Genomic DNA, 21,535 nt, shown 5'->3' with positions numbered 1-21,535 from the left:
CTGAAAGAAACCTTATTGGTATACAGTCTGGACCGAAAGAATTACTTTTATTGATTTAAGTTGCTTCACTACTCCGAGGATATCTACTTCTAAGTTACTATGTTGGTAGCTGTTCTTGATTTGAATTCTGGAATATTTACTTCATCTTCTTTGGTGAAGATATTTCGGAAGGCAGTGATCAGAATCTCTGCTTTCGCAGCACTGTCGTTGACAGTATGTCCACTGCTGTCGGCAACGATTGTGTCTTTCCGTTAAATAATAATGATCGTATGGCATTGGTGGCCGGGAGACCCATCGCGGGGCGATTAGGCCGCCGCTCCACAAGTTCTTTAACGGCACTACGGCGACTTGCGAGTGAATGAGGATGAAATGAGGATGAAAGACACACAACACCCAGTCATCTCGAGGCAGAGAAAATCCCTGACCCCGCCGGGAATCGAACTTCGGACACCGTGCGCGGGAAGCGAGAACGCCACCGCAAGACCAAGAGCCACGGATTGTCTTTTCGTTAGCTACTTTACATACGATTAGAATCTCTTTGAATTTTCTGCCAGGTTTCGAGACAAAGTTTCGTTGTGGAAACTATTACAAGCATCTCGCATTGCAGTCTGCCCTAAATTTCGAGCTTCTGCAAAAGATAGTCAATCTTGGGGATTTTTCGTTCGTTTAAATTTGGCTTGCTTTTTTCGTTGTTTCTGCAGCAGTATTCTGACATTTTTTGTGTATCATGGGGTATCAGCTCCATAGTTTGTTAATTTATTCGGTATAAATCGTTCAATTTCTGTCGATACGATTTGTCTGAATTCAGTCACATCTGGTCTTAATTTGGACGAAGTGGTCTCTTAGGAAGGCGTCTAGCGAATTTTTACCTGCTTTTTTGATTAGATTTATTTTCGTTTATTTTTGGAGGATTCGAGAGCACTATATTCAGTCACACTACGACAGCCCCGTGTTCACTAATCCCTATATCCGTTTTGATGCTCCTTATTGTCTCAGGATTATTTGTTGCTAAGAGCTTCAAATGGCTCTGAGCACTATGGGACTTAACATCTGAGGTCATCAGTCCCCTAGAACTTAGAACTACTTAAACCAACTAACCTAAGGACAGCACACACATCCATGCCCGAGGCAGGATTCGAACCTGCGACCGTAGCGGTCGCGCGTTTCCAGACTGAAGCGCCTAGAACCGCTCGGCCACACCGGCCGGCTGCTAAGAGGTCTAGTGTGTTTTCACAATGGTTTATGCCTACCTCCGGATTTAAACACGTATTTTCGCCAAAATAACGAGGGTAAATTGAAGTCAACACCAGCTATAATTGTATGAGTCGGACACGTATTTGAAATTTAAGTTTTCTTTGAATGTTTCAGCAATTGTATCATCTGATCGGGAAGTCGGCAAAAGGATCAAATTATTATTTTATTCCAGTTGCCAAGAATGACCTCTACCTACAGTAGTTCAATTTCTACCTACCTACACTACTTCAATTTCGCGACAAGATAAACTATTTCTGACTACAATAGACATAGCATTGCCAATAGTGTTCAGCCTATTATTCCTCAAAACCGTTATTTCCTTCACAGAAATTTCGGCTGAACTTCACTCCGCCTTTTGCTAGCTTTCAGGGTCCAAACGATTTGAGCATTAGTGCTTTCTGTTAGCGCATGGAGCTCCGATACAGCTACGACAGTTTACAGTTGTTGTACCGATGGTCCCTAGATCTACGTTCTTCCTGTGTTCAACCTGCACGCTTTGAGACTGAAGCCCTTTCTATGTTTCCTCGAGGCTCTAAACTAAAAAATCGCCCTGTCCACACCACAGAGCCCTGCTACCCGTGTAGCCGCCTCCTGCGTGTAATCGATTCCTGATCCATTTAGCGGATCCTACCCCCCACCACCCTATAGCGCAAGTCGAGGAATCTGTAGCTTACACAGTCGCAGAACCTTTTGAGCCTCTGAATCCGACCCTCCACTCGGCTCTGTACCAGAGATCCGCAATCGGTCCAATCGACTATGCAGCAAATGGTGAGCTCTGCTTTCGTCTCGCAACCAAGATGGGCAGCCTTTACAATTTCTGATAGCTGGTCGAAACCAGAGAGAATCTCTTCTGATCCAAAGCGACAAACCTCACTGGTACCGACGTGAGCCATCACGTGCATTTGGCTGTTCCCTGTGCTCTTCATGGCATCTGGAAGCACCCGTTACACGTCTGGAATGATTCCAACCGGTATTCACACGGAGTGCACACTGGCTTTCCCCTCCTTCTTGGTAGCCAAATCCCTAAGGCGCCCCATAACGCGCCTAACATTGGAGCTCCCAGGTACTAATAATCAAATGGCTCTGAGCACTATGGAACTTAACTTCTGAGGTCATCAGTCCCCTAGAACTTAGAACTACTTAAACCTAACTAACCTAAGGACATCACAAACATCAATGCCCGAGGCAGGATTCGAACCTGCGACCGTAGAGGTCGCGCGGTTCCGGACTGAAGCGCCTAGAACCGCTCGGCCACTCCGGCCGGCTTACCAATAATCCCACAGGCTGTGACTGCCGGGATCTTGAAGGCGAGAGGTTTTCTCTGAAACGGGACAAGCAACTGCATCTGGCTGAGGGACAGTGTGAGCCACGGACGGAACCTGGAACCTATTTGTTAGACTAACCGGGGAGGACTTTTCTTCGGACCCCCGGGAAGTCTTTCATCGCCTGTACGTGCTACTCCAAGCTACAACGCAACAGCTCCTTCCAGAAATAAGAAGAAAACAGCACTTTGAGAACAGCGTACGTTGAGCAGTGTTCTCAGAAATGTATTTTGGGAGAGTCTTTCGTGGTGGTACATATTTCATTTTTTCGACCTCAAGCGGAATTATGTGCACTTGAAAACAGATAAATGGAACTCATTTGGAATACTGTGTGATAGAAAGAAATAAATACATAGCACTCCTAAAACCACAATTCATTTTTATTGCGCCATAGGGAGGAAGGTGGGCGATTTAGGCCTCGTTTGCGCCGACATAATTAAATACCAAGTAGCAGTTTAGTTTCAGTGGGCTTAGGCGGCGAGCCACCACAGGTTGTCTATGAAACTTTCTTGACGTTCTGTCAGACATTTAACATTCTAATAATCTCCAGGGAAGGGGGGAGGTGGGGGCTGGAGGTAGGAAATCAGGTTGGCTGAACAAACATATGAATGAAGAAATGAGTGAACTGGCGCAAACGTTAAGACACTGGACTCCATGTTCAGAAAAAGTGTCGTTCAAAATTGCATGCAGCCAATACAATTCAGTTCCCCGTTCACAGATGGCGCGACGGGCTCATTAGTTCGCATACCGAGCATGTAATTTGTACGGTAAGCGGGGCTAAATTTTGATGAAGGATGATGTGATTGTCGCCCTTGAGGTTAATTTGTTCTGGTGATTATCAGAATGGCGTTAATAAGTGGAGGTGGTTGAGATGGAATTCCTTAAATTGATCAAAGCATATACGCTACGAGATAAGAAAGAATGAAAATTGTCAGAGAAGTTTTGTATCCGGATGATCTGTGCGTCACACTTCGCGTTGCAAGCGGAGAACATCTGACTTCTCTAAACTGAAGGTTGAAAATTGAGGTGGATAAGTGTCCTATGCTAGGAGATACCTGCACTTGACTCGGCTATCAAAGAAACTTCCAGAAAAACGACATCTGAAGGAACCACTAATGAAGTTTAATAGAAGTGTGTTCTCTATCCTTAGGCAACGATAAATTACAAGAAGTCCATAGGATGTGCACAGGAACTTCACAAGAATACTCATCTCCTACGAGAGGTAAGGTTGGCACCAGTGCTAATTGCTGAGGACGTGAAACTTAAGAATGCGTAGTTCTACATCGGATATCGACCATCACAGGTTCGGCGTCTGTGTGCTTGACGCAGAGAAATCCCTGTTCAAGAAAACATGAAGTTTTATAGGCTAACAAGGAGAACCAAGGCCAACCAGTTCGGCTCATATTTGACAGGTACAACCTAAAATGAAAGGCTCTAAAGTATTTTGGCTCAACACGCTCCCGTTGCTGAGATAACCTCCTCTGAAGTTCATGACGCATGATCGACTCACTATTGACGGAATCGACAGATAATTGAGTATTTATCATCATCCCATACCGGGTCAGTAAAGGCGTGTTTTCCTAAAAATCGTAGAAAGAAACACTTACGACTGCCGCTTACTGTATGTACCGAAGTGGTAGACGATATTCAATAACAGCGCCGCTGGTGTAACGACGAAGGCATTTGTTTCTTATGTTACTGTACAATTTTTATGTTGACAGTTCACATTATACAATGTTCCTTCAGACATGCAAGCATTTGCGAATCAAATTTATTTAATGTTTAAGATACTTTGTTGCTGAAGAAAAAAACTGTGTTCCATTCCCAGTTGCAGTCTGCACTTTTTTTGTTCGTATTTCTTTCCATTTTGTTGTTTTTAGGTATATGAGAGGTAATATGGTAATTGGTAACAAATAATAACAAGATAGGCAAATAAATTTGTCAAAGAACTGAAGTTTTAAGGCTCACTGTATGAAAACAGTTCCGAGTAATAGTGCTGTGAATTCGTTAAGAGAGACCACGAGATGCTTGTTTACACAGAAGCGCGGTATAGCCCTCTATTTGGAGGTTGCAAAATTTCTATATGCTTCTGGAAGCGCAGCACGAATTACATAACCATGCATATGCAACTACGGTCCACAACATAATTCATGAGCAACTTTCAGCAGAGATTTTTCAGGCCGTGTGATCTCATGCGTGGTATGCATTAAAATTAATTTCCGAAAACAAGAAACTTTTTTAAATGTAAACAAAGTCTGTTTGTCCGTTAAATATTCGGAAGGAACGATGTTATTGCGCGAGGATTGCATTCTTTAGATGTTCTTCGCGCCACGTGTATATTTACTTCGACTGCGTGTGTGTGTGTGTGTGTGTGTGTGTGTGTGTGTGTGTGTGTTTGATCTTTACGGAAGCTCAACGACGAGGTTGTCAGCGACCTTACAGATATCCAAAAAAAACGAATGTGGGTAAGATGGCTAAAAAACGTTATCACACAGTGAGGAGTAGTACTACAAAATGACACTCACTCGTTTGCTTCGAATGTTTGTATGAGAAGTACCGCCCATGTACTGGGTGGTTTATAATTAATCTGTCGCTGCTTGAGACCATGTAAACGGAAAACTATTTGCCGCATGCGTACGGATCTTTATAGGAATGGTGTTCAGATCGTGTGCTGCAGCATTTGCGCTGTTAGTGCCGTGACTTGCCGTTAGGCGCAGGTACTGGTAGGGCGACGTAGAGTTGAAACACAACCAACAGACAACACAAACACCCAGTCCCCGGGCAGAGAAAAATCCCCAACCTGGCCGGGAATAGAACCCAGGACTCCGTGATCCAGAGGCAGCAACGCTAGCCACTAGACGCCGAGCTGCGAACTCCAAGCTCAGAACTGTCATTTAGTTTCCTTTGGCGAGAAACGAGATCAACGCAGATATTCGTAGGCGCTTGCAGAATGCCTACGGAGACCTGGCGGTGAATATGGTGAGCAGCTGGGCGAGGCGTCCCTCACCATCGCAGCAAGGTCGCCCCAACCTGTCCGATCCCCCGCGGGCCGACCGGTCGCACACAGCCGTGACTCCTGCAATTTTGGAACTTGCGGACACACTCATTGGAGGTGTCCGACGGATCACAATAAAACACTTCGTCGCACATCTGGTAGTGCTGACATACTCGTCCACCGGCTGGGGTGCTCAAAGTTGAGTGCCCAAAAAAATGGTTCAAATGGCTCTGAGCACTATGGGACTTAACATCCGAGGTCATCAGTCCCCTAGACTTAGAACTACTTAAATCTAACTAACCTAAGGACATCACACACATTCATGCCCGAGGCAGGATTCGAACCTGCGACCATAGCGGTCGCGCGGTTCCAGACTGAAGCGCCTAGAACCGCTCGGCCACACCGGCCGGCGTTGTGTGCCCGCTGGGTTCCTCGTCGAGTAGAGTATGACCATAAAGAGCGATGAAGGATGCATTCCACATGAGACATTATATGGATGCTGCAGCATGATGTTCGCTCCGACGTCGACCAGTACAGTCGTACCATGCGGGCATACAGGCCCTACCAGTGATGTGGTGAAAGGTCGTAGCGTAGAACGGAGACGATGTTGAAAAACAGGGTTTTGTGGCCAAATGAGTGTAGGATAATATTGTGTATCACTTATTGAACGCCTGCTCTTGACAGAACCCAGTACGTGTTCCTGCACGGCGAGTGATCACCAGAGACAAGCTGATGGATAGGATGAACAGCAGTCTGCAACACTTTAGTGACGGCTGGTTGGTTGGTTGATTTGGAGGGAAGGGACCAAACAGCGAGATCATCGGTCCCATCGGATTAGGGAAGGTATGGTGAAGGAAGCCGGCCGTACCCTTTCAAAGGAACCATCCCAGCATTTGCCTGAAGCGATTTAGATAAATCACGGAAAACATAAATCAGGAAGGCCGGACACGCGTTTGAACCGTCGTCCTCCCGCATGCGAGTCCAGTGTGTTAACCACTACGCTACCTCGCTCGGTATTTTAGTGATGACAACATAGAGTACGGAAAAGTATCGTCGTTGAGTGACTGAAGGATGATACGTGATGACTTATAAATGGAATTACTATTTCGGATGGTGAATGGTACCTTGCTCTAAATGTAGAAAAGTGCAAGCTAATGGGATGGGAGGCAGAAACAATGTTGTAACTTTCAAGTACAGTAGCCTATTATTGGTGACCTATCGGGCACAGTCAAGTTGATTAAATATCTAGGTGTAGCGTTGCACAGTCTAAAGGCGGTTGTAAGAAAGGCGAATGGTAGACTTGAGTTTATTCAGAAAATTCTAAGAATGTGTAGCTTATGCATAAAGGAGAGCGCATACAGATGAACTGTGCGACCCAGTCTTGATTACAGCTCGAGTGTTTGAGATCCCCACCAGGTAGGATTAAACGAAGACATCGAAGTAATTCAGAGGCGCGCCGTAAGATTTGTTACCAGTAGGTTCGATCAAAACGCGTGTACTACGAAGATGCTTCGTGACAGCAAATGGGAATGCCTCGATGGAAGACGAAGTTCTTTTCGTGAAACACCACTGAGTAAATTTAGAGAACCAGTATTTGCGGGTAGATGCAGTACGATTCTACTGTCATCAATGTACATTTAGCGTGAGGATCGCGGAGACAAGATAAGAGAAATTAGGGTTCGTAAGGCGGTTTTTACACTGAGGCGCCGAAAGACAACAAGTGTCTGCGGTAGTTGCTAGATCGGTTACTGCTGCTATAATGGCAGGTTATCGAGATTTAAGTGAGTTTGAACGTGGTGTTATTGTAGGCGCACGAGCGATGGGACATGGCATCTCCGAGGTAGCGATGACGTGGGGATTTTCCCGTACGACCATTTCACGAGTATACCGTGAATATCAGGAATCCGGTAAAACATCAAATCTTAGATATCGCTGCTGCCGGAAAAAGATCCTGCAAGAACAGGACCAACGACGACTGAAGAAAATTGTTCAACGTGACAGAAGTGCAACCCTGCTGCAAAATGCTGCAGATTTCAATGCTGACCCATCAACAAGTGTCAGCGTGCGAACCATTCAACGAAACATCATCGATATGGACTTTCGGAGGCAAAGGCCCACTAGTGTACCGTTGGTGACTGCACGACACAAAGCTTTACGCCTCGCCTGGGCCTATCAACACCGACATTGGACTGTTGATGACTGGAAACATGTTGTCTCGTCGGACGAGTCTCGTTTCAAATTGTATCGAGTGGATGGATGTGTACGGGTATGGAGACCTCATGGATCCATGGACATGGCAGGGGACTGTTTAAGCTGGTGGAGGCTCTGTAATGCTGCAGGGCGTGATATGTTGGAGTGATATGGGACCCCTAATCCATGTAGATGCGACTGACAGGTGACACGTACGTGACCATCCTGTCTAATCACCTGCATCCCTTCATATCCATTGTGCATTCCGACAATGCGACACCCCAAACGTCCAGAATTGCTACAGAGTGGCTCCAGGAACACTCTTCTGACTTTAAACACTTCCGCTGTCCACCAAAGTCCCCAGACATGAACATTATTGAGCATATCTGGGATGCGTTGCAACGTGCTGTTCAGAAGAAATTTCCGCCACCTCGTACTCTTACAGATTTATAGACAGCCCTGCAAGATTCATGGTGGCAAGTTCCCTCCAGCACTACTGCAGACATTAGTCGAGTCCATGCCACGTCGTCTTGCGGCACTTTTGCGTGCTCGCGGCAGCCTTAAACGATATTAGGCAGGTGTATCAGTTCTTTGCCTCTTCATTGTAGATAGTCGATTTTCTTTCGCTCCATTTGCCAGTAAAACACAATGGACAATGACTAGTATCGGTAGAAAGTGTAACGCCCCTTAGAAAAATTTAAAAATGACAGTGCTGGGAAACCTCTTACATTATTTGGTTTTCAAACAGCTGAGCAAAACTGAACGTACTCAGACATTTCTCTCTTTTTTTATTCTGATCATCACTAAACTGACACAATATTTTTAGCGCAACGCAATCTGACTTTCAATAATCCCTACAAAAGAATGGCCCTGACTAACAATAACCTATACCTTTCATGAATCACTTACCTCACATAAATCTTCGTTATTCGAACTACTGCAATACAGTGAGCGCCAATACTGCCAGCTACGTAAAAGATTCTAACTGCTGAAGGCACTAACTACTGATAGGAATAGTTAGCAAATGAAAGATTTTGATAGAGAAGAAACAATGTATTTACCTTAATAGGGTTCAAAAGTGACATCTAGTCTTACAAATCTCGTCTTTCTGACGGACACACGTCCATATCGTCCGCTCTCAAAACTCTGGCATCTCTGTCCCCACTTCCATCACTGCTGGCGGCTCACCTCCAACTGCCCAACACTACGCGCTGTTCACATCCAACTGCCCAGCACTACACATGCGAATATTGCAACAGTGAGTCCATCCAGCCACAGACTGCACACAGCACAGTCAGTGATTTTCATACAGAGCGCTACGTGGCGTTACCAACATAAAAACCTAAACAGCCTACTTACAAAGGTACCCTCTGCCACGCATCGTATGTTGGCTTGAGGCCTATGTGTGTAGAGTAGGCAGGTGTTGTGCGTACTTACAAGCATTTCGAGGTGCGGCTTGGCGAAGGCGTCGTAGTAGGCGGTGGTGGAGGAGCAGACGGGCACGTAGAGCGAGCAGCGCTCCTTCTGCACGATGTCGCAGAGGGCGCGCACGTAGCGCTGCACGCCGTCCTCGGAGGCGGCGGGAGCCGGCAGCGTGTAGAAGCGGCGCACCGCCGCAGAGAAGCGCGACAGCCGGAACACGCCCTCCACCTCCACGCAGATCACGCGCGCCCCGCAGCTGCGCACGCACACAGACACACACGTCCAACAAAGGCGCGTAAGGCTGTCGCTCAGACAAGCAGCATAAAAACAGCACGACTGCAGATAGTGCAAACTCTCACGGTAGTACCGGGAGGTTTTACGAGGGCTATTCGCAAAGTAAGGTCCGATCGGGCGCGTAATGGAAACCACAACGAAATCCAATAAAGCTTTGCACTGTTGTGTTGGGCAGTGTGTCTAGTATCCCCATCGATCGCGTCACGTCGCTCTTTTCAGTTCTGGGCGCACAGTGGGCACGTAAAGATACCTAGACCTATCTTTTGCCACGTATGAGCGTCTGATGACAGATTTTACCTAATATCATTGCACCGAGTATAATGTAACTGACATTCTTTTCTTTCTTCATGGCAGTTCTCAGCCGTGTTTACGATGGGAAGTGTCTGACCATGCAGAGCACAGTCCGTAACTCTCTGAGATCCATCTCTGCTCAAATGAACCGCTGATTATGAAGCAACGTTTTGGCACACACAAGAGCTACAGACCAGCGTAGAGAATTCGTGAAAAGAAAGAAAAAAAATGTTCAAATGGCTCTGAGCACTATCCGACTTAACTTCTGAGGTCATCAGTCGCCTAGAACTTGGAACTAATTAAACCCAACTAACCTAAGGACATCACACATCCATACCCGAGGCAGGATTCGAACCTGCAACCGTAGCGGTCACTCGGCTCCAGACTGTAGCGCCTAGAACCGCACGGCCACTCTGGCCGGCCCGTGGAAAGCACAGGCGACTCCCTCCTATTACGAGGGTATAAAAAAGTTCGTACAATGTTAGGACAAATGTGTAAGGCGGAGCGGTGACTATGTAGAGAAGTAGCTGTGAGGTGTAGCTAACTATTGCAAATAAAGCATATTTGATTTTGACAGTGGTTTCCATTTTGAGACCAGTCAGACCTAACTTTCCGAATAGATCTCGTGATTAAACTGACAGTGTTCCGAGCGCTGCAGCACGGGACGAATACATTGCAGGACGCTGAAACACAGTAGGTATGTTCATTAATCGATGCGCTAGCGGAGTAGTGCCGTTCGTATTCATATCGAGTCTCCAGCCGGAACATATCGTCATCTGGACACAATATTTCGGCGGTCCACTTGGCCACCATCTTCAGGTGATTAGGCTGTCGCACCCCGCCAGTGCGGGAAAGCCTATATTGGACAAACGATTCGTACAGCCCAGGACAATGCGTGGAGCATCATCGCCACACGTGTTTATTTCAGCCAGAAAAATCTGTAGTGGCGGAACATTTCCTTAATGAAGGACACGAAGTGTTTCACGATGAGACACAAGTGGTTGCCCCTGTGTAGCGAAATTGGGACTGTGTAGTGAAAGAAGCCATTGAAAGCAGGCTATCTGATAATATTATAAACAGAGATAAGGGGTATCCTTTAAGTAAGAGTTGGAACGCTGTTATGTTTGACATTAAGAAACAACGGTCCCTGCTTCGGTTATCGAAAACTGTCAATAGTGTTTGATATCGACATATCGTTTCCGCGAGCTTTCACCACCGGTGCGCTGTTGTGCCTGTCGCTAGAGAGCAGTTACGTTCCGCGCACGCGCGGTGGACCCACGGTCGGTGTATAAAGGAGCCGCAGCGGCGTATTTGATTTCTCCCCCACGCACATCCTCTACGACCTCATCCCCTTCCCCCACCTTCTCCTTTTCCTTGAACACATCCGCACACTATATGTTGTCTGCCGCCTTGATCCCCCTCACCCCCTGGTGTCTCCCTTCCTCTCCACCCCCAACCAGTTGCCGTGTCTTTACCGTTGTGTCCCTCCCTCTCTCCATCTCCACATTCTCCATCTCCTTTCCCAACACAACTTCCACCATCTCCACCTCCCGGATGATGAGCTTCGCCCTGACATCTACCCTTCCTACCAATTCTAACCCCCTCTTCCTGCCTCCTCCTCAGGGCTCCCTCTCCTCCCCTCCCTTCTTCTGAGCAGCTTTCCCCTCCTACTCCCCCTCCATCTCTTGTGCCTCCTTTCAGTGTCTCTGCGCTCCCTCCTGCCCTGTCTGCCCTTTTCCTCTCCCACCCCACATGTCTCCTGCCTCTTCGTTAACCCACGGTTGCCCCTCCTCTCTTCGTCCCGCCGCTTCCCCAGCTGCCCCATTCTCTCCCCTCCTATTCCATCCTCTGATCTTTCCCTCGGCAGGTCCCACCTGGTAGTTTTACTCTATGTCGTGTGCGCTCCAAGTGGGTTTTAAGTGTGTTCTTTCAGAGTGTTTTTAATACTGTGGCCAACTTTTAATCTGCGCATGCGCATTCAGTGTCTTCTCTGTGTTTCAAGAATCGCCAACTGTGTTTTTTTTAACTTTCTGGTGACTTTTTTAACTTCCTGGTGACTTTTTTAACTGTCCCCCATGAACGTCTACATGTCAATGTATTTTTACCTCCATTTTCTCCCCTTACTCTGTTTTATGTTCCCCTTTTTTATCTCCTTATGTATGTATCATTTTATTCTTGTTTTAGTTGTCGTGTCACTCGGCTGAAGAGCAGCGGATTGTGCCGCTGACAGCCCTCCCCTGTCCATATGGGGCAGGGGAATGAAATCACAATAAAGAAAAAAAAAAGTATTTGATTTCAGTTCCGGCGAGATAGTGCGACGGCCTGATCACCTAAAGATGGCGGCCAGTTGGACCAGCGAAATATTGTGTCCAGATGACGATATGTTCCAGCTGGAGACCCGACATGAATACAATCAATTATTATGTCGGGAAACTTTACGGAGCCACAATAGTGCCACTTTCTGGCGCCAGGTCAAAATATGGTGCTGTAAGGTGTCAGAGTGTGGTGTGGATGCAGGAAAAGAGGAGTAAGGATCAAACACATGATAATAGTCGATCTGGCACGTTTATTAGGATATGGTTACAAATTACAACATGTGTCGAGTATGGTCTCCTGACTACATAACATGCTGCATTTATAACACAGCATATCCAGTGTAATCGGAGTGATATATCGTCGAATGCTATCTTTGAGATCACGAAGAGTCCAGATACCTCCCTGACAGACACGATCTTGGAAAACTTCAACCTTCTTAACCGTTTACACCAACAGTCACTTCACAAAAGAAATCAACATGCACTGTGAAGTGACAAACAGCATACTGACGTCAAAACAGAAAACATTTCACACTCTGCTTACAGCTCCATATTTTCACCTGGTGGCAGAAAGCGGACTATTATTTGTTCAGCATATTTCGCGAGGGCACCAATTAATGAACATACCTACGATGTTTCATCATCCTGCGACGTATACAGTCCACACTGCAGCACTCAGATCACTGTGATTTTAATTATGACCAGCCGGGAGCAGCAAAAACATTCCTTTGAACATCGGTCCATAAATGACATAATTGCGAATGTTTGACGAAGAGACGCTACTGAATTCGGTACAATGCTGTCCTACTGAATACAAACATTTTTGAAATATAAACTTTTCAATTGTGTCCATAATGAACGGGGATCAAATTTCGCGAATGGTCTATCTTAGCAAAATTATTGCAGTATTCCACTTGAAAATGGCCTAAAAACCGAAATTTCAACAGTGAATTTTATGAACAGATAATTTTTACAGTCAAAGGGTGTAAGGATGTCCTTCAAAAAATTTCGCCGCTCAAGGTCTTCAACAGTACGAGAGCGCTATGTACTTCACTCGTGACCTGACCACAGACAGGAAACTCAAAATCGTGCACGTATAGTAATCTTCATGGCCAAAGTGCAGGCCTTGCTGGACCAATCCATGAATATATCGAAACATTAAATGGCATTTCACGTCAGCAGCGAAATGAAACGGTGGCCCAACACGCCTGTACAATATTTCTCAGTGATTGGCCATGTGTGAAATTTGAGCCCAGTTGGATGCGAACTCTATCGACAAGTTTATATTTCAAATACATTTTTACTAAACAGGACAATATTTCGTACTGAAGTACGGCTGTTTTGCGGATCTATGTTTATTGGAACGATTCATGCCTTTATTATCGTGTACTTCCTACCGCCTCAGTTTTCGCACTTTCCTGATGTTTCACAAAATATGATGTATGATTAAATGATGATGGCGTCCTCTTGGGTAAAATATTCCGGAGGTAAAATAGTCCCCCATTCGGATCTCCGGGCGGGGACTACTCAGGAGGACGTCGTTATCAGGAGAAAGAAAACTGGCGTTCTACGGATCGGAGCGTGGAATGTCAGATCCCTTAATCGGGCAGGTAGGTTAGAAAATTTAAAAAGGGAAATGGATAGGTTAAAGTTAGATATAGTGGAAATTAGTGAAGTTCGGTGGCAGGAGGAACAAGACTTTTGGTCAGGTGATTACAGGGTTATAAATACAAAATCAAATAGGGGTAATGCAGGAGTAGGTTTAATAATGAATAAAAAAATAGGAGTGCGGGTTAGCTACTACAAACAGCATAGTGAACGCATTATTGTGGCCAAGATAGACACAAAGCCCATGCCTACTACAGTAGTACAAGTTTATATGCCAACTACCTCTGCAGATGATGAAGAAATAGATGAAATGTACGACGAGATAAAAGAAATTATTCAGGTAGTGAAGGGAGACGAAAATTTAATAGTCATGGGTGACTGGAATTCGTCAGTAGGAAAAGGGATAGAAGGAAACATAGTAGGTGAATATGGATTGGGGGGAAAGAATGAAAGAGGAAGCCGCCTTGTCGAATTTTGCACAGAACATAACTTAATCATAGTCAACACTTGGTTCAAGAATCATAAAAGAAGGTTGTATACCTGGAAGAATCCTGGAGATACTAAAAGATATCAGATAGATTATATAATGGTAAGACAGAGATTTAGGAACCAGGTTTTAAATTGTAAGACATTTCCTGGGGCAGATGTGGATTCTGACCACAATCTATTGGTTATTAACTGCAGATTGAAACTGAAGAAACTGCAAAAAGGTGGGAATTTAAGGAGATGGGACCTGGATAAACTGAAAGAACCAGAGGTTGTACAGAGTTTCAGGAAGAGCATAAGGGAACAATTGACAGAAATGGGGGAAAGAAATACAGTAGAAGAATATGGGTAGCTCTGAGGGATGAAGTAGTGAAGGCAGCAGAGGATCAAGTAGGTAAAAAGACGAGGGCTAGTAGAAATCCTTGTGTAACAGAAGAAATATTGAATTTAATTGATGAAAGGAGAAAATATAAAAATGCAGTAAATGAAGCAGGCAAAAAGGAATACAAACGTCTCAAAAATTATATCGACAGGAAGTGCAAAATGGCTAAGTAGGGATGGCTAGAGGACAAATGTAAGAATGTAGAGGCTTGTCTCACTAGGGGTAAGATAGATACTGCCTACAGGAAAATTAAAGAGACCTTTGGAGATAAGAGAACCACTTGTATGAATATCAAGACCTCAGATGGCAACCCAGTTCTAAGCAAAGAAGGGAAGGCAGAAAGGTGGAAGGAGTATATAGAGGGTTTATACAAGGGCGATGTACTTGAGGACAATATTATGGAAATGGAAGAGGATGTAGATGAAGACGAAATGGGAGATAAGATACTGCGTGAAGAGTTTGACAGAGCACTGAAAGACCTGAGTCGAAACAAGGCCCCGGGAGTAGACAACATTCCATTTGAACTACTGATGGCCTCGGGAGAGCCAGTCATGACAAAACTCTACCATCTGGTGCGCAAGATGTATGAGACAGGCGAAATACCCTCAGACTTCAAGAAGAATATAATAATTCCAATTCCAAAGAAAGCAAGTGTTGACAGATGTGAAAATTACCGAACCAACAGTTTAATAAGTCACAGCTGAAAAATACTAACGCGAATTCTTTACAGACGAATGGAAAAACTGGTAGAAGCCGGCCTCGGGGAAGATCAGTTTGGATTCCGTAGACATGTTGGAACACGTGAGGCAATACTGACCTTACGACTTATCTTAGAAGAAAGATTAAGAAAAGGGAAACCTACGTTTCTAGCATTTGTAGACTTAGAGAAAGCTTTTGACAATGTTAACTGGAATACTCTCTTTCAAATTCTGAAGGTGGCAGGGGTAAAATACAGGGAGCGAAAGGCTATTTACAGTTTGTACAGAAACCAGATGGCAGTTATAAGAGTCGAGGGGCATGAAAGGGAAGCAGTGGTTGGGAAAGGAGTAAGACAGGGTTGTAGCCTCTCCCCGATGTTATTCAATCTGTATATTGAGCAAGCAGTAAAGGAAACAAAAGAAAAATTCGGAGTAGGTATTAAAATTCATGGAGAAGAAGTAAAAACTTTGAGGTTCGCTGATGACATTGTAATTCTGTCAGAGACAGCAAAGGACTTGGAAGAGCAGTTGAACAGAATGGACAGTGTCTTGAAAGGAGGATATAAGATGAACATCAACAAAAGCAAAACGAGGATAATGGAATGTAGTCAAATTAAGTCGGGTGATGCTGAGGGAATTAGATTAGGAAATGAGACACTTAAAGTAGTAAAGGAGTTTTGCTATTTAGAGAGTAAAATAACCGATGATGGTCGAAGTAGAGAGGATATAAAATGTAGACTGGCAATGGCAAGGAAAGCGTTTCTCAAGAAGAGGAATTTGTTAACATCGAGAATAGATTTAAGTGTCAGGAAGTCGTTTCTGAAAGTATTTGTATGGAGTGTAGCCATGTATGGAAGTGAAACATGGACGATAACTAGTTTGGACAAGAAGAGAATAGAAGCTTTCGAAATGTGGTGCTACAGAAGAATGCTGAAGATAAGGTGGGTAGATCATGTAACTAATGAGGAGGTATTGAATAGGATTGGGGAGAAGAGAAGTTTGTGGCACAACTTGACTAGAAGAAGGGATCGGTTGGTAGGACATGGTTTGAGGCATCAAAGGATCACAAATTTAGCATTGGAGGGCAGTGTGGAGGGTAAAAATCGTAGAGGGAGACCAAGAGATGAATACACTAAGCAGATTCAGACGGATGTAGGTTGCAGTAGATACTGGGAGATGAAGAAGCTTGCACAGGATAGAGTAGCATGGAGAGCTGCATCAAACCAGTCTCAGGACTGAAGACCACAACAACAACAACACCACAAAATATTATTTACTTGTCCACGATCTGGCTGAGTTATGCTTTATTTAGCATGAAATGAGGCCCCTGATAGTTAAACACCGTGTGTCAATGTCGAACGATAAAGAAACCACGATGGGTCACGTGCATCAACTTGCTCGTACACAAACGGCCAGTACCTACTCCACCACGCCGCCCCTGATTTGTATCAGAATGGTTTCAGCAACATTCCACTCATGATAGAGCTTTGTAATATCTCAGAACGCTCGACCTGTTGCGCCAAGAAATCAATGAGACAGGGTTGCAGTCTATCCCTATGTTATTCGTTCTCTACATAGAGCAAGCAGGAACGGAAATGAAAGAGAAATTCGTAAAAGGGATTAAAAATCTGGGAAATGAAGGATTTGCCGATGACACTTCGATTCTGAAAAAGACACCAGAGGACTTGAAATATTTGAGTATTTCGAGCAATAGTTTTGTTATAACCCTTAAACCATTAAAAACACAATGACACCTGTATCAAAGTATGTTGCTGTCAGCAATTGAACTCATGTGGCCATTCTAGCTCATGCATGTGTGCTGAATCTATATCGTTACTTCCAACTGTTCGTATGACTTTTTTGCTGTAATTTTTGTACGTCAGGAGCTGGTTGCCTATTTTTGCGTCATGCTGATACATTGTTATGATCTAATTCGACGTGAATATTTATTTATTAAACAGAACTTCCTCTTAGATAAATTATCTAATGCCAAAAAAGTTTGCTTTGCAGCTACCACTATCATCTATATCCATCATGTATAAAATAAAAAGCAATGGGTCTCGTTCACTTTCATGTGGTGCATGGAACATTATTTCTGCTTCTAGATGACTCTTCATCGAGGATAACGTACCGCACTCTTCATATCAAGAATCTTCAAACAACTCTCAAGCCTGGTGAGACACAACATATGAAAATATTATCTTCATTACGCATGTGTATACTACTGGGTAAAAGCTTTCCAAAAGCTGCTGAACAGTGTGTTGAACGGGTTACTTATGTTCGTAGCACTTAGGATAGCGATTTAAGTGGTGTTTCTGTATAATCAGTGCTAACCAGTGCGATACTCTCTTTGCAGTTGAAGGGCCATTGAATGGAGGCAATGTTCCTTGACTTTAATTTAAAGGAATCTTAATACAGACATCAACATTTCTAGAACATTAATACAGACATCAACATTTCGTATTTCGTTTTCGCGTTATTTATTTCGATTCCTTTATATTAGTACGTTTCTCTAGACCTTAACACATGGCCAAAATTTCGAAGGAATCCTGTAATAGGGTATTGCTGCTGAAGGTAATGAAAGCTTAACTCATTGCCCTTTTGACAGGCCAGCAAGTTTCCTAAACATCTTCCAATTTTATCTTTAGTTTGTACCTTTTGCTTAGTAAGTTCTGGTACTTAACTTGGTATATTGCTTGAAACAACACCCTTCAGGCCATACGGATTATGTTTTTCATGTACTACCTAAATCGCTTAAGGGTAACAGAAATGATTGCTTTGAAAAGAATGCCAACAATTTGCTACCCGTATCCGTCCTCATCAATAGTTTGTGTTCCGCCTCTAATGACCTCGCAGTCGACGAAACGTGAAGCCCTAATCTTCTTAACATTTTCCATTTCTTATATTGTTTGTGACTCAAGGAATATGTTTACACCTTTTTGTAATAAGTAATAAGAAGACATTTTTCAAGGGCTTCATCAGACACGCTCTTGAATTTTCAGCCACAGTTCCTCTGTACCTTCGTTAAAACGATTTACCTCTTGACTGAAAAATCAGGTCATTTCTTTCTTAAAAATGAGCATACACATTTTTATTCTTGTTTTTGCAGCACCTTGCGATATCCAGGTAACGTATAATCACAATACTCACAGGCAGGGCATATGTTATATTCTGAGACCCTGTTAGAGTCCCAAATTAAAACAAGTTCCAATATCCAAAAGAGCTGGTTTACAGGATTACGGGAGATGTACGTATTACTTTTCAACATCATCACCATAGCGATCCAAGAATTTATCGTATCACCGCATCAGCATTCCACTAACTGCAGCAGGGAGTTGTCAGTATTTAAAGCCAATACCCTTAGAAGTGTTTGAAATTCCCCATTTGGGACGAAATTATGAAACACTGCTTTCGAGACCTTTCTTTTTATTTCTGGAAAAAGAAAAAGTCGAACGCCACATGGTGCCAAGCTTATAGCTGAATCTTTCAAAAAGTAATTGTGCTGAAGCAGCACGTAGACTGGCTTTTTCATATAACCGGTGAACGTCTCAAGATAACATACGCGTCTGTTGTTTTGAAACTTGCGTAATGATCTTTGGATAGCGGAGAGTATAGCTTCACAATGAATTGATTTAGGGTCTATGAAGCCGATATGCAGAACAGCGCTGTGCATTCAGATAATTATAGCCACCAGTATTAATGAAGTGAGTGCGTGCTTGAATTTTTTTTGTTTCGGAGTGTGTCAGCATCCACTGTTTAAGTTGCTCTTTGTTCTCGGGTGGCTGAAAGAAGGCGTTTCATCTCTTGTCACGTAATGACCTAACACACAAGCGGCAATCTCACTGACAAGGTTGTTACACACTTGCGCACCTCTGAAAGTGCCTCAGTTGCCTGAGTAATTGTGTTCAGAAGTACTGTAAGCAAATCTTTATTGGTACGAACACTTATTTTATTTCCAGTCCTTATAACGAGCCTTAGGAATTTTCCCTCCTGAAAACAGTATTGGGTTCGTCTGGCGTCTTCTTAGTGGGGAAACTGAGAAAACTTGTCGTGCATCAGTGGCTGTGGTGAAGCAACTAATGGCTAGATGATGGCGCAATAATCCTCTCGTCAAAAGAATTGTGCTATCAATACTGCGCAGCAGAAATGCAGCCACAAGCAACTGTGTAGGCACGCGGTCAAGGCCTAGAGCGTAAGTCTTACAATTTGAGCAACTATAACATAGTCGTAAGCTTTACGCGGTGAAAATAGCAGTGCAGTCACCAGCCACGATATCTTGACCACAGTGGACTAGACTGCAATATGGCGCAGATCTACTACTGCGTCAGTGACGAAGCTAGTCGCTGTCAAGGCGTGTTCTGTGCGTTGTTATGACGTGGTTCTTACACAGTGTTGGTACTGTTAGATACGTAACGACATGTGTACCATACCGTTATGACCAGGACAAACCCATACATAGTTACTGACGACAGAACAGCTGTAATGTTACATATTATGTAATGTTCTTCCCACTCTGGCATACCTCGCAAGATTTATTTGTGACTACACGCCAGAAACGATCATCAGACTGCTGCAGAATTTTGACGTAATTTGAATTTTCTTTGCGCAGTCGCCCAAATTTTACGTAAAGATACAAACTAAATTGAGTCAATAGTTCTAGTTTAATAGAAAAAGCCTGCGATTGTTTGTATTAAGTGTTACTCATTTACCTACTGAACAGATGTCATTGTCACTTTTGTACTATAGAAGCTTGGGAGTATGTTCACTGTTACTGCGTTCCTATGGCCAAGCTGTTATTCACTTATTTTGCGTCGGATTATTTAATGTTTTTTTTTCGTGCAATTGGTAAAATGTAGAATATAAAAAAATGTTACAATCAATACTGGAACCACCTCACAGTACATTCCATATCTAATTATATTGTAAGTGTTAGGGGACTGATAACGTTTCATTTGTTTTCCCCTTACTGCACAAGCTGAAATTGGTACAGCTAGCGTGTGATAAAAGTCGATATTCTTGGAATTAAAATGTGTGCGCGTTAGAAGACGAACATTATATACTAGAGGATTCGGAAAGGTATTGATTGTCAGTTTTCTTAGCGTCAAGAGAAGCTTCATAGTCAAGGAAATTTATATTGAAGTCGCACCTTCACTTCAGTATACACCGAAACACGGTACTGAGGCTGTCTGTTCGAGTTGTCTGGTGAAATTGTTCATTCCTTCTTAGAATTATATCTGTAGTGGCTGCTGAAAGTATGTTTTGACACTTTTCTGTAATATTTGTACTGTATTCGGCAGGTGTGATTATTTCGTTGAAAAATGGTTCAAATAGCTCTGAGCACAATGGGACTTAACATCGGAGATCATCAGTCTCCTAGAACTTAGAACCACTGAAACCTAACTAACCTAAGGACATCACACACATCCATGCCCGCGGCAGGATTCGAACCTGCGACCGTAGCAGTCGCGAGGTTCCGGACTGAAGCGCCTAGAACCGCTCGGCCACCACGGCCGGCTATTTCGTTGAACTACTGACTTTTCTCTTCTGCTTTCTGACGTGTGTTGAGCTTATCAGATATTGCGTAACTATTATTTCAACATTTTTTTTATAGATTCATACTTAATCCGGCGTGTGTGCGGAGAAGAATATTAAGGGATTGAATTTATTAATTATGTAAAGGATTCAATATGGCGAAATCTGTACTGACTGGCAGTTCCATCAAAGATGCTGGAATACAAACCAACTGTGTTTCGTAGGAAGTATCATTTATCATTAGATATTTGTTAATACGCAAATATCGCTCTCACAGCCAAACAATTCATGTTCTGAATACAAATCAAATGACAAGAATTAATCAGGGTAAATCCGCTTTTACATACACTTCAAACGTTGCTCAACTCATCGTCTATACTTAGTATAAACGTGAACAAGCTTCCCATCTTTGCAAGTGATATATTGCCTCAGGATTCAGTTAAGAAATGTTCCGAGCTCCGATTCTGACTAAGGTGTTCTGGAGGTTTTCCATGGTTGTAAGGCAAATTCTGCAACTGGAAATTCACTCCCAGCTACCCCTGCTCCACTCCCACCCTGATGCGATATTTGGTTGAACAGTGACTGCGCCGGCCACGCTGGCCGAGCGGTTCTAGGGTACTACGGTCGCAGGTTCGAATCCTGCCTCGGGCATGGATGTGTGTGATGTCCTTAGTTTAGTTAGGTTTAAGTAGTTCTAAGTTCTAGGGGACTGATGACAACAGCTGTTAAGTCCCATAGTGCTCAGA

At 43.8% G+C, this 21,535-nt stretch overlaps 1 protein-coding gene across 1 annotated transcript in view; it reads right to left on the bottom strand.

Annotated features, from left to right (window-relative positions):
- The window catches only part of LOC126154066 (uncharacterized), a 204,215-nt gene that overhangs the window by 85,162 nt on the left and 97,518 nt on the right, over positions 1-21,535 (bottom strand). The window contains exon 4 of the mRNA XM_049916112.1: positions 9,199-9,439. Within this exon, the coding sequence (XP_049772069.1) occupies positions 9,199-9,439 (241 nt within the window). The remainder of the gene's footprint in view (positions 1-9,198; positions 9,440-21,535) is intronic.

Source organism: Schistocerca cancellata, chromosome 2, assembly GCF_023864275.1.
Source record: "Schistocerca cancellata isolate TAMUIC-IGC-003103 chromosome 2, iqSchCanc2.1, whole genome shotgun sequence".
NCBI classification, from domain to species: Eukaryota; Metazoa; Arthropoda; class Insecta; order Orthoptera; family Acrididae; genus Schistocerca; species Schistocerca cancellata.
The sequence above is the reverse complement of the archived record's forward strand: the minus strand, read 5'-3'. Positions and strand labels throughout refer to the sequence as shown.